This window comes from Balaenoptera physalus (assembly GCF_965194825.1).
Source record: "Balaenoptera physalus genome assembly, chromosome: X".
Lineage (NCBI taxonomy): Eukaryota > Metazoa > Chordata > Mammalia > Artiodactyla > Balaenopteridae > Balaenoptera > Balaenoptera physalus.
The window spans coordinates 68,505,781-68,521,010 of record NC_138903.1 but is presented as its reverse complement, the minus strand read 5'-3'; the positions used below and the strand labels follow the sequence as shown (position 1 = coordinate 68,521,010).

Here is a 15,230-nt window from a genome sequence, read left to right as displayed (position 1 = left end):
GAAAAAAACTGATAAACCTTTAGACAGACTTATCCAGAAAAAAAGGGAGAGGGCTCAAAGTAAAAAAAAAAAAAAAAAATACAAATGAAAAAGGAGAATTTACAGCTGACACCAAAAATAAAATAAAAAATTACAAAGGATCATAAGAGAATACTACAAGCAACTATATGCCAATAAATAGGACAACCTAGAAGAAATGGAAAAATTCTTAGAAAGGTACAGTCTCCCAAGACTGTACCGGAAGAAATAGAAAATATGAACAAATCAATCACAAGTACTAAAATTGAAACTGTGATGCAAAAACTCCCAACAAACAAAAGTCCAGGACCAGATGGCTTTGCGGGCAAATTCTATCCAACTTTTAGAGAAGAGTTAACACCTATCCTTCTGAAACTATTCCAAACAATTGTAGAGCAAGGCACACTTCTGACCTCATTCTATGAGGCCACCATCACCCTGATACCAAAACCAGACACATACACTAAATCCCCTACATATGAACGAGTTCCATTCCGAGAGCACATTCTTAGGTCCAATTTGTTCATAAGTCCAGCAAAGTTAACCTAGGTACCAAAGTAACAATATCTGCTATATAGTACTGTACTGTAATAGGTTTATAATACTTTTTACACAAATAATACATAAAAAACACAAAAATAAAGAAAACATTTTTAATCTTACAGTACAGTACCTTGAAAAGTGCAGTGGTACAGTACAACAGCTGGCCTACAGGGGCTGGCATCGAGTCAACAGTCAGGAAGAGTTACTGACTGGAGGAAGGAGATGAGGTGGGAGATGGTAGAGCTGAAGGATCATCAGCAATAGGAGATGGAGGGCAAGCTGCAATTGCACTCACACCTGACGTTGATGGCACAGGTTCTGGTTCCTTGTTGCATTCAATTCTATCTACCCTCTTGAAAAAACAATCCAATGATGTCTGGGTAGTTGCTCTTTTTTTCTTCTCATAAATGACATGGTAGCAATGGATTGCATTCTGAACGGCTGCTTCAACCTTCGTGTACTGTTCTATATACGGGTCTTGTGCCTCAAAAACTAACAGTGCCTCCTCAAATAAAGAAAATCCCCTTGCCACTTCCTGCATCATGAATCTCTTCAGTTCTTCAGTTACTCCTTCTTCCTCTTGTCTCTCTTCATCCTTTTTCGGGACCTCCAATTCCATCAGGTCTTCATTAGTAAGCTCCTCGTGTTGCACAGCAAGGAGTTCAACATAGCCATCCTCTTGCGGATCTAGCTCCAGCTTCTCACTGAGGGTCACTAAGTTGCTGAAGACCTCTTTGGACTCCTCATCCACCTTCTCAAATCCACGAAAATCATGAACAAACTGCAGGCAAAAGTTCTTCCAAACCCCATACATGGTGATGGCAATAACCTCAAGTCAAGCAAAGTTAATGATTTTTTATGGCCTTGTAGATGTTATAGTCTTTCCAAAAGTGTCACAAGGTTGTTCCTGATTTGTCACTCACTTTTACTGCCTGACAAAAAAGTGTGATGTAAATAATATTTCTTGAAAATCGCTATAACTCTCTTGTCCATAAGTTGGATGAGCGACGTAATATTTGGTGGCAGATATACTACTTTGATGTTGGGATAAAAGTCATCCATGAATGGGGGTTGGCCTGGAGCATTGTTGAGAAGCAAAAGAATGTTAATGGGACGTCCTTCTCCAAGAAGTATTTCTCTACCTCCAGGAAAAAGTGGTGGAAAAGCCAGTCCTGGAAAATGGACTGTGTAACACAGGCTTTGGGGTTACACTTACACACAACAGGAAGAGAACCATTGCCTATGTTTTTAAGGGCTCTTGGGTTCTCTGAATGATAAACTAAGAGAGGCTTAAGCTTCATATCACTGGAATCATTGTCACCAAACGAAAGAGTTAGCCTATCCTTTACTGCTTTATAGCCTGGCATCAACATTTCCTCCTTACTGATGTTCTTCCTGAAGTGCTTCAGCAAATTTCTGGGCATCTATGATATCTGCACTCACCGCCTCACCACTTACTTTCATGTTGTGATGGTTGGCCCTAGCCTTGAACCAATGAAACCAGCCATGCTGGCATTAAAAAATGTGCCTTCTGATTCTTCGCCTTGTTTCTTCTTCAAGTCTTCATAAAGGTTTCTAGCTTTCTCTTGAATCATCATTAAGTGGAGTGGGACTCGACAATGATGCTGATTCTGCATCCACACACTGAGAAGTTTCTCCATCTCCTCCATCATTTTTCCACGCTTCTTTGATATTACTGTTGATGTCATCAGCATAGCAGGCATCACATATTCAATGATCTTCTCCTTGTTCTTTAGAATCATGCTGATGGTTGAGCAATTCATGTTATAAGAACAAGTGATGGGAGGACCTTCAAGATGATGGAGGAGTAAGATGTGGAGATCACCTTCCTCCCCATAAATACATCAAAAATACATCTACATGTGGAACAACTCCTCCAGAACACCTACTGAACGCTGGCAAAAGACCTCAGACTTCCCAAAAGGCAAGAAATTGCCCACGTACCTCCTAGGGAAAAAGAAGAAACAGGGACAAAAGAATAGGGACAGGACCTGCATCACTGGGAGGGAGCTGTGAAGGAGGAAACGTTTCCACACAGCAGGAAGCCCCTTCACTGGTGGAGACGGGGGGTGCGCGGGGTGGGGGGCGAATCTTTGGAGCCATGGAGGAGAGCACAACAACAGGGGTACAGAAGGCAAAGTGCAGAGATTCCCACATAGAGGATCAGTGCCGACCAGCACTCACGAGCCTGAGAGCCTTGTCTGCTCACCCGCTGTGGTGGGTGGGGGCTGGTAGCTGAGGCTTGGGTTTCAGAAGTCAGATCCCAGGGAGAGGAATGGGGTTGGCTGTGTGAACACAGCCTAAAGGGGGCTAGTGCACCACAGCTAGCTGGGAGGGAGTCCGGGTAAAAGTCTGGACCTGCCTAAAGGAAAGAAACCCTTGTTTTGGGGTGCATGAGGAGAGGGAATTACTTCCCTGTCTGCCCACAGAAGGCAGAGCACTGCTTAAATGAGATCCAGTGATGGACGCAAGCCACAGCTATCAGTGTGCACCACAGAGATGGGCATGAAACGCTAACAATGCTGCTGAAGCCAACAAGAATCCTATGTGCAAGCACAGGTCACTATCCACAACTCCCTTCCTGGGAGCCTGTGCAGTCTGCCACTGCCAGGGTCCCATGATCCAGGGAAAAATTCCCCTGGATAATACATGGCACACCTCAGGCTGTTGCGACATCACACTGGCCTCTGCTGCCATAGGCTCGCCCCACATTCCGTACCCCTCCCTCTCCCCAGCCTGAGTGAGCCAGACCCCTAATCAGACGCTGCTTTAACCTTCTCTTGTCTGGGGGAAGAACAGACGCCAGAGAGCAGCCTACACGTAGAGGGGGGGCCAAATCCAAAGCTGAACCCCAGGAGCTGTGCAAACAAAGAAGAGAAAGGGAAATTTCTCCAAGCAGCCTCAGGAGCAGCAGATTAAATCTCCACAATCATTTTGATGTACCCCACATCTGTGTAATACCTGAATAGACAATGAATCATCCCCAAATTGAGGCAGTGGACTTTAGGAGCAACTGTAGACTTGGAGTTTGCTGTATGCGACTGACTAGTTTTGGATTTATATGTTTATCTTAGTTTAGTTTTTATAGCTTGTTATCATTGGTGGATTTGTTTATTGGTTTGGTTGCTCTCTTCTTTTTTTTAAATTACTTTTTTTATTTTTTATTTTAATAATATTTAAATTTTTTTTCTTTTAATTACTTTATTTTTCACTTTCTTTCTTTCCTTCTTTCTTTCTTTCTTTCTTCCTTCCTTCCTTCCTTTCTTTCTTTCTTTTTTTCTCCCTTTTCTTCTGAGGCATCTGGCTGACAGGGTATCTGTGCTCTGGGCAGCTGTCAGGCCTGAGCCTCACAGGTGGAAGAGCCGAGTTCAGGACATTTGACGACCAGAGACCTCCTGGCCCCACATAATATCAATTAGCAAGAACTCTCGCAGAGATATCTGTCTAAACGTTAAGACCCAGCTCCACTCAACGACCAGCAAGCTACAGTGCTTGACACCCCATGCCAAATAACTAGCAAGAAAGGAACAGAACCCCACCCATTAGCAGAGAGGCTGCCTAAAATCAAAATAAGTTCACTGACATGCCAAAACACACCACCAGACTCGGTCCTGCCCACCAGAAAGACAAGATTCAGACTCATTCACCAGAACACAGGCACCAGTCCCCTCCACCAGGAAGCCTACACAACCCACTCAACCAACCTTACTCACTGGGGGCAGAAAACAAAAACAATGGTAACTACAAACCAGCAACTTGCATAAAGGAGACCCCAAACACAGTAAAGTAAGCAAAATGAGAAGACAGAGAAATACACAGCAGATGAAGGAGCAAGGTAAAAAACCAACAGACCAAACAAATGAAGAGGAAATAGGCAGTCTACCTGAAAAAGAATTCAGAGTAATGATAGTAAAGATATCCAAATCTTGGAAATAGAATGAAGAAAACACAAGAAAGGTTTAAAAAGGACCTAGAAGAACTAAAGAGCAAACAAACAATGATAAGCAACACAATAAATGAAATTAAAAATTATCTAGAAGGAATTAATAGCAGAATAACTGAAGCAGAAGAATAGATAAGTGACCTGGAAGATAAAATAGTGGAAATAACTACCGCAGAGCAGAATAAAGAATAATGAAAAGAATTCAGGACATTCTCCACGGTCTCTGGGACAACATCCAATGCACCAACATTCGAATTATAGGGGTGCCAGAAGAAGAAGAGAAAAAGAAAGGGACTGAGAAAATATTTGAAGAGATTATAGTTGAAAACTTCCCTAATATAGGAAATGAAATCAAGTCCAGGAAGCACAAAGAGTCCAACAGAAGGATAAATCCAAGGAGAAACACGCCAAGACACATATTAATCAAACCATCAAAAATTAAATACAAAGAAAAAACTATTAAAAGTCCCAAGGGAAAAGCAACAAATAGCATACAAGGGATCACCATAAGGTTAACAGCTGATCATTCAGCAGAAACTCTGAAAACCAGAAGGGAGTAGCAGGACATATTTAAAGTAATGAAAGGCAAAAGCCTACAACCAATATTATTCTGCCTATCAAGGATCTCATTCAGATTTGATGGAGAAATTTAAATCTTACAGACAAGCAGAAGCTAAGAGAATTCAGCACCACCAAACCAGCTCTACAACAAATGCTAAAGGAACTTCTCTAGGCAGGAAACACAAGAGAAGGAAAAGAACTACAAAAACAAACCCCAAACAACTAAGAAAATGGTAATAGGAACATACATATCGATAATTACCTTAAATGTAAATGGATTAAATGCTCAAAGGAAAAGACACAGACTTGCTGAATGGATACAAAAACAAGAACCATATATATGCTGTCTACAAGAGACCCACTTCAAATCTAGGAACACATACAGACTGAAAGTGAGGGGATGGGAGAAGATATTCCCTGCAAATGGAAATCCAAAGAAAGTTGAAGTAGCAATTCTTATATCAGACTTTAAAATAAAGACTATTACAAGAGGCAAAGGAGGGCACTGCACAATGATCAAGGGATCAATCCAAGAAGAAGATATAACAATTGTAAATATTTATGGACCCAAAAGAGGAGCACCCCAATACATAAGGCAAATGGTAACAGCCATAACAGGAGAAATCGACAGTAGCACAATAATAGTAGGGGACTTGAAAACCCCACTTTCACCAATGGACAGATCATCCAAAATGACAATAAATAAGGAAACACAAGCTTTAAATGATACATTAAACAAGATGTACTTGATTGATATATATAGGGCATTCCCCCCAAAGACAGCAGAATACACTTTCTTCTCAAGTGCTCATGGAACATTCTCCAGGATAGATCATATCCTGGGTCACAAATCACGCCTTGTCAAACTTAAGAAAATTGAAATCGTATCAAGTACTTTCCCAACCACAATGCTATGAGACTAGATAACAAAAACAGAAAAAAGCTGTAAAAAATACAAACACGTGAAGGCTGCAATATGCTGATAAATAACCAAGAGATCACTGAAGAAATCAAATAGGAAATCAAAAAATTCCTAGAAACAAATGGTAATGAAAACACGACAGCCCAAAACCTATGGGAGGCAGCCAAAGTAATTCTAAAAAGGAAGTTTATAGCAATACAATCCTACCTAAAGAAACAAGAAAAATCTCTAATAAAAAACATAACCTTACACCCAAAGCAATTAGAGAAAGAAGAAGAAGAAGAACAAAAAACCAAAGTTAGCAGAAGGAAAGAAATCATAAAGATCAGATCAGAAATAAATGTAAAAACAATGAAGGAAACAATAGGAAATATCAAAAAAACTAAAAGCTGGTTCTTTGAGAAGATATACAAAATTGACAAACCATTAGCCAGACTCAATAAGAATAAAAGGGAGAAGACACAAATCAACAGAGTTAGAAATGAAAAAGGAGAAGTAACAACTGGCAATGCAGAAACACAAAGGACCATGAAAGATGATGATCTCTCATGACTGGCACCTATATGCCAATAAAATGGACAAATTGGAAAAATAGACAAATTATTAAAAAAGCACAACCTTCTGAGACTGAACCAGGAAGAAATAGAAAATATAAACAGAACAATAACAAGCACTGAAACCAAAACCATGATTAACACTCTTCCAACAAACAAAAGCCCAGGACCAGATGACTCCTCAGGCGAATTCTATCAAACATTTAGAGAAGAGCTAAAACCTATCCTTCTCAAAGTCTTCCAAAATATAGCAGAGGGAGGAACACTCCCAAACTCATTCTACGAGGCCATCATCACCATGATACCAAAACCAGACAAAGAAGTCACATAAAAGAAAACTACAGGCCAATATCAATGATGAACACAGATGCGAAAATCCTCAACATAATACTAGGAAACAGAATCCAGCAGCACATTAAAAGGATCATACACCATGATCAAGTGGGGTTTATTCCAATAATGCAAGGATTCTTCAATATATGCAATTTAATCAATGTGATACACCATATTAACAAATTGAAGGAGAACAACCATACGATAATCTCAATAGACGCAGAAAAAGCTTTTGACAAAATTCAACACCCATTAATGATAAAAACCCTCCAGAAAGTAGGCATAGAGGGAACTTACCTCAACATAATCAAAGCCATAAATGACAAACTCACAGGCAACTTTGTGCTCAATGGTGAAAATCTGAAACCATATCCACTAAGATCAAGAACAAGACAAGGTCACCACATTACTCAACATAGTTTTGAAAGTTTTATTCACAACAATCAGATAAGAGAAAGAAATAAAAAGAATCCAAATTGGAAAAGAAGAAGTAAAACTCACTGTTTGCAAATGACATGATACTATACATACAGAATCCTAAACATGCTACCAGAAAACTACTAGAGCTAAATCAATCAATTTGGTAAATTAGCAGGATACAAAATTAATGCACAGAAATCTCTTGTACTCCTATACACTAACAAAATTTCTGAAAAAGAAATTAAGGAAACACTCCCATTTACCCTTGCAACAAAAAGAATAAAATACCTAGGAATAAACCTACCTAAGGAGAAAACAGACCTGTGTGCAGAAAACTATAAGACACTGATGAAAGTAATCAAAGATGATACAAACAGATGGAGAGATACACCATGTTCTTGGATTGGAAGAATCAACATTGTGAAAATGACTATACTACCCAAAGCAATCTGCAGATTCAATGCAATCCCTATCAAACTATCAATGGCACTTTTCACAGAACTAGAACAGAAATTTCACAATTTGTATGGAAATAAAAAAGACCCTGAATAGCCAATGCAATCCTGAGAAAGAAAATGGAGCTGGAGGAATCAGGCTCCTGGTCTTCAGAATATACTACAAAGCTACAGTAATCAAGACAGTATGGTACTGGCACAAAAACAGAAATATAGATCAATAGGACTGGATACAAAGCAGAGAGCTAAATCCACACACATATGGTCACCTTATCTTTGATAAAGGAGGCAAGAATATACAATGGAGAAAAGACAGCCTCTTCAATAAATGGTGCTGGGAAAACTGGACAGCTACATGTAAAAGAATGAAATTAGAACACTATCTAACCCTATACACAAAAATAAACTCAAAATGGAATAAAGACCTAAATATAAGGCCACACACTATAAAACGCTTAGAGGAAAACATAGGAAGAACACTCTTTGACATAATTTACAGCAAGATCCTTTTTGACCCATGTCCTAGAGAAATGGAAATAAAAACAAAAATAAATCAATGGGGCCTAAAGAAACTTAAAATCTTTTGCACAGCAAAGGAAACAATAAAAAAGATGAAAAGACAACCCTCAGAATGGGAGAAAATATTTGCAAACGAAGCAACTGACAAAGGATTAATATCCAAAATATACAAGCTGCTCATGTAGCTCAACATCAAAAAAAAAAAAAAAATCAACCCAATCCAACAATTGGCAGAAGACCTAAAAAGACATTTCTCCAAGAAGATATACAGATTGCTAACAAACACATGAAAGGATGCTCAACATCACTAATTATTAGAGAATTGCAAATCAAAACTACAATGAGATATCACCTCACGCCAGTCAGAATGGCCATCATCAATAAATCTACAAACAATAAATGCTGGAGAGGTTGTGGAAAAAAGGGAACCCTCTTGCACTGTTGGTGGGAATGTAAGTTGATATAGCCATTATGGAGAACAGTATGGAGGTTCCTTAAAAAACTAAAAATAGAACTACCATATGATCCAGCAATCCCACTACTGGGCATATACACTGAGAAAACCATAATTGAAAAAGAGTCATGTACCACAGTGTTCATTGCAGCACTATTTACAATCGCCAGGATGTGGAAGCAACCTTAGTGTCCATCAACAGATGAATGGATAAAGAAGATGTGGTCCATATATATACAATGGAATATTACTCAGCAATAAAAAGAAACAAAATTGAATGATTTGTAGTGGGGTGGGTGGACCTCGAGTGTGTCATACAGAGTGAAGCAAATCAGAAAGAGAAAAACAAATACTGTATGCTAACACATATATATGGAATCTATAAAAAAAAATGGCTCTGAAGAACTTAGGCACAGGACAGGAATAAAGACAGAGACGTAGAGAATGGATGTGAGGACATGGGGAGGGGGAATGGTAAGCTGGGAAGAAGTGAGAGAGTGGCATTGACATATATACACTACCAAATGTAAAATAGATAGCTAATAGGAAGCAGCCGCATAGCACAGGGAGATCAACTCAGTGCTCTGTGACCACCTAGAGGGGTGGGATAGGGAGGGTGGGAGGGAGGGACACACAAGAGGGAAGAGATATGGGGATATATGTATATGTATATAGCTGATTCTCTTTGTTATACCACAGAAACTAACACAACAATGTAAAGCAATTATACTCCAATAAAGATGTTAAAAAAAAAAGTGATGTGTAACATCATTTCCCCTTGCTCCACTCTCTCAATTATTTTCACTTTTGCTTCCATACACTAACAACAAAAATAAGAAAGAAAAATTAAGGAAATAATCCCCTTTGCCATCTCATCAAGAAGAATAAAATACCTAGGAATAAAAGTACCTAATGTAGCAAAAGACCTGTACTCCAAAAACTATAAGACACTGTTGAAAGAAATGAAAGATGACGCAAACATATGGAAAGACATACTGTGTTCTGACGTTGGAAGAGTCAATATTGTTAAAATGACTATACTAACCAAGGCAATTTACACATGCAATGCATTCCCTATGCAATTACCAAGGGCATTTTTCCCAGAAATAGAACTGAAATCATAAAATTTTTATGGAGACACAAAAGACCCCAAATAGAAAGCAATCTTGAGAAGGGAAAGTGGAGCTGGAGGAATCAGGGTCCCTGAGTTAAGAGTATACTACAAAGCAACAATAATTAAAACAGTATGGTACTGGCACAGAAACATATATACATGAATGGATCAGGATAGAAAGCCCAAAAGTAAACCCACACACCTATGGACAATTAATCTATGACAAAGGAAGCAAGAATATACAATGGAGAAAAGACAGTCTCTTCAGTAAGTGGTAATAGGAGAACTGGACAGCTACATGTAAAAGAATGAAATTAGAACACTATCTAACCCCATACACAAAAATAAACTCAAAATGGATTAAAGACCTAAATGTAAGACCAGATAATATGAAAGTCTTAGAGGAAAACATAGGAAGAACACTCTTTTACATAAATCACAGCAAGATCTTTTTCAATCCGTCTCTTAGAGTAATGGAAATACAAAGAAAAAGAAACAAACAGAACCTAATTTTATTTAAAAGCTTTTGCACAGCAAAGGATACCATAAACAAAACAAAAAGACTAGCCACAGAATGGGAGAAAATATTTGCAAAAGATGTGATCCACAAAGGATTAAGCCCCCAAATATACAAAGAGCTCATACAGCTCAATATCAAAAAAAACACCTCAATCAATAAATGAGCAGAAGACCTAAATAGACATTTCTCCAAAGTAGACATACAGATGGCCAAAAAGTACATGAAAAGATGCTCAACCTCACTAATTATTAGAAAATGCAAATCAAAACTAAAATGGGGTATCACGTCACACCAGTCAGAATAGCCATTATCAAGCAAAAAAATCTACAAAAATTAAATGCTGGACAGGATGTGAAGAAAAGGAAACACTTCTACACTGTTGGTGGGAATGTAAATTGGTAGAGCCACTATGGAGAACAGTATGGAGGTTTCTTAAAAAACTAAATATAGAGCTACCATATGATCCAGCAATCCCATTCCTGGGCATATATTCAGAAGAAAACATAATTCAAAAATATACATGCATGACAATATTCATTGCACAACAATTTACAATAGCCAAAACATGGAAGCAACCAAAATGTCCATTGACAGATGAATGGATAAAGAAGATGTGTTACATATATACAATGGAATGTTACTCAGCCATAAAAAATAATTAAATAAGGCCATATGCAGCAACATGCATAGATCTAGAGATTATCATTCTATGTGAAGTAAGTCAGACAAAGACAAATATCATATCATATCACTTATGTGTGGAACCACAAAAAGTGATACAAAGGACACTAAGAAACCCCATGAAAACAAGAAATTATGAAACTCACTGGTAAAGCTAAATATATAATGAAATTCAGGAAGTGTTTTCTGGTGTTTTGTAAAGTACTTTTAACTAGCATAAAAGTTAAAAGACAATAATATTTAAAATATTGTAATAATTTGTTAATATATGCACAATATAAAAAGATATGAATTGAGACATCAATTATATAAAATTTTGAGAGGGAATAACATATAGTTTTTGTAGACAACTAACGTTAAATTGTTATCAGCTTTACATAGGCTCTTATAACTATAGATGTTTTATGTAAGCCTCATGGCAATCACATAGCAAAAACCTACAGTAGGTACTAAAAATATATTTAGAAAGAAAACAAAGTATTACAATATGGAAAATCATCAATCGCAAAGAAAGGCAGTTACAGAGGAAGAAAGGAGCAAGGACACTACAAAATAGGCAGAAAATCATAAGGTGGCAATAGTAAGGCTTGATTTATCAATAGTTACTTTAAATGTAGATGGAATAAGTTATCTAATCAAAAGGTATAATGTAACTAAATGGATAATAAAAGACACAACTATATGTTGCCTACAAGAGACTCACTTCAGGTTTAAGGATGCACACAGTCTTAAACAAAAGAGATGAAAAAAAATATTTCATACAAATGGAAACCAAAAGAGAACAGATGTATTTATATCGACAAAATAAACTTTAACTTAAAGCTGTAACAAGAAACAAAGATGGTCATTATATAATGAAAAATAGACGAATTAATCAAGAGGACATAAACTTTGTAAATATATATTCACCCAATACAGGAGCATTTAAATATATAAGGCAAATATTAACAAACCTGAAGGGAGCAGAAATAGACAGCAATACAAAAAAGTAAGGGACTTCAATACCCCACTTTCAATAATGGATAGACCACTAGGCAGAAATTCAATATGAAAACAGAGATTTGATTAACTCCATAGGCCATATGGACCTAAAAAACAGCAAAATACATATATATAGGTCAATAACATATGGGACATTCTCCAAACTATTCTCCATATGTTGCTAGGCCATAAAAAGAAGTGTTAACAAATTTAAGGAGATTGATATCATATCAAGTGTCTTTTCAATCACAATGATACATAACTAGAAATCAGTAGCAAAAGGAAAATTGGAAAATTCACAACTATGTGGATATTAAACAAAACATTCCTGAACAACAAATAGGCCACTGAAGAAATCAAAAGGTAAATAAAAAATATCATGAGGAAAATGAAAATGGAAACACAACATGGCAAAAGATATGGGATGCAGTAAAAGCAGTTCTAAGAAGGAAGATTTTTTTTCTGGGTTTTTTTGGTTTGTTTTTTTTTTTTAATTTTTTTTTGATGCAGACCATTTTTAAAGTCTTTATTGAATTTGTTACAATATTACTTTTTTTTTTAAGTTTTGGGTTTTTGGCAGTGAGGAATGTGGGATCTTAGCTCCCCAACCAGGGCTCAAATCAGCACCCCTTGCACTGGAAGGCAAAGTCTTAACCACTGGACTGACAGGGAAGTCCCTATCTATTTTATTTTATTTTATTTTTTAATTTATTGTTTGTTGTTGATTTTTAAGTCTTTACTGGAGTATAATTGCTTTACAAAGGTGTGTTAGTTTCTGCTTTATAATAAAGTGAATCAGCTATACATATACATATATCATCATATCTCCTCCTTCTTGTGTTTCCCTCCCACCCTCCATATTCCACCCCTCTAGGTGGTCACAAAGCACTGAGCTGATCTCTCTGTGCTATGTGGCTGCTTCCCTCTAGCTATCTATTTTACATTTGGTGCTGTATATATGTCCATGCCACTCTCTCACTTCTTCCCAACTTACCCTTCCTCCACCCTGTGTCCTCAAGTCTATTCTCCATGTCTGGGTCTTTATTCCTGTCCTGCCCCTAGGTTCATCAGAGACTTTTTATTTTTTTTTTAGATTCCATATATATGTGTTAGCATACAGTATTTGTTTCTCTTTCTGACTTACTTCACTCTGTATGACAGACTCTAGGTCCATCCACCTCACTACAAATAACTCAATTTCGTTTCTTTTTATGGCTAATATTCCATTGTATATATGTGCCACATCTTCTTTATCCATTCATCTGTCGATGGACACCTAGGTTGCTTCCATGTCCTGGCTCTTGTAAATAGAGCTGCAATGAACATTGTGGTGCATGACCCTTTTTGAATTATGGTTTTCTCAGGGTATATGCCGAGTAGTGGGATTGCTGGGTTGTATGATAGTTCTAATTTTAGTTTTTTAAGGAACCTCCATACTGTTCTCCATAGTGGCTGCATCAATATACATTCCCACCGACAGTGCAAGAGGGTTCCTTTTTCCCCACACCCTCTCCACCATTTATTGTTTGTAGATTTTTTGATGACGGCCATTCTGACCGGTGTGAGTTGATACCTCATTAGAGTTTAGATATGTTTTTCTCTAATGATTAGTGATGTTGAGCATTGTTTCATATGTTTATTGGCAATCTGTATATCTTCTTTGGAGAAATGTCTATTTAGGTCTTCTGCCCATTTTTTGACTGGGTTGTGTGTGTTTTTGATATTGAGCTGCATTAGCCACTTGTAAATTTTGGAGATTAATCCTTTGTCAGTTGCTTCATTTCCAAATATTTTCTCCCATTCTGAGGATTCTCCTTTTGTCTTGTTTATGTTTTCCTTTGCCGTGCCAAAGATTTTAAGTTTCTTTAGGTCCCATTTGTTCATTTTGGTTTTATTTCCATTTCTCCAGGACATGTGTCAAAAAGGATCTTGCTGTGATTTACATCATTGAGAATTCTGCCTATGATTTCCTCTAAGAGATTTATAGTGTCCGGCCTTACTTTTAGGTCCTTAATCTATTTTGAGTTTAATTTTGTGTATGGTAGTAGGGAGTGTTCTAATTATATTCTTTTACACATAGCTGTCCAGTTTTCCCAGCACCGCTTATTGAAGAAGCTGTCTTTTCTCCATTGTATATTCTTGCCTCCTTTATCAAAGATAAGGTGAACATATGTACGTGGGTTTACCTCTGGGCTTTCTACCCTGTCCCACTGATCTGTATTTCTGTTTTTCTGCCAGTACCATGCTGTCTTGATTACTGTAGCTTTGTAGTATAGTCTGAAGTCCAGGAGCCTGATTCCACCAGATCCATTTTTCTTTGTCAAGATTGCTTTGCATATTCGGAGTCTTTTGTGTTTCCATACAAATTGTGAAATTTTTTGTTCTAGTTCTTTGAAAAATGCCATTGGTAATTTGATAGGGGATCATCGTGTTTCATTGCCATTTGTTTCTAGGTATTTTTTGATTTCCTCTATGATTTCTTCAGTGATCTCTTTGTTATTTAGTAGTGTATTGTTTAACCTCCATGTGTTTGTATTTTTACAGATTTTTTTCCCTGTCATTGATATCTAGTCTCATAGCATTGTGATCAGCAAAAATACTTGATACAATTTCAATTTTCTTAAATTTAATGAGGCTTGATTTGTGACCCAAAATATGATCTATCCTGGAGGATGTTCCATGTGCACTTGAGAAGCAAGTGTATTCTGTTGTTTTTGGATGGAAAGTCCTATAAATATCAATTAAGTCCATCTTGTCTAATGTATCATTTAAAGCTTGTGTTTCCTTATTTATTTTCATTTTGGGTGATCTGTCCATTGGTGAAAGTGGGGTGTTAAAGGCCCTACTATGATTGTCTTACTGTCGATTTCCCCTTTTATGGCTGTTAGCATTTGCCTTATGTATTCAGGCTCTCCTATGTTGGGTGCGTAAATATTTACAATTGTTATATCTTCTTGTAGGAGTGATCCCTTGATCATTATGTAGTGTCCTTCTTTGTCTGTTGTAATAGTCTTTATTTTAAAGTCTATTTTGTGTGATATGAGAATTGCTACTCCAGCTTTCCTTGGATTTCCATTTGCATGGAATATCTTTTTCCACTCCCTCATTTTCAGTCTGTATATATCCCTAGGTCTGAAGTGGGTCTCTTGTAGCCAGCATATATATGGGTCTTGCTTTTGTATCCATTCAGC

General features: G+C 37.3%; 1 protein-coding gene across 1 annotated transcript in view; it reads right to left on the bottom strand.

Moving 5' to 3' along the window:
* Positions 1-304: 304 nt before the first annotated feature.
* LOC309653088 (uncharacterized protein) overlaps positions 305-15,230 on the bottom strand; it is a 372,770-nt gene continuing 357,844 nt past the window's right edge. Inside the window, exon 2 of the mRNA XM_082447470.1 lies at positions 305-5,308. Within this exon, the coding sequence (XP_082303596.1) occupies positions 764-1,375 (612 nt within the window). The 5' untranslated portion in view covers positions 1,376-5,308 and the 3' untranslated portion in view covers positions 305-763. The remainder of the gene's footprint in view (positions 5,309-15,230) is intronic.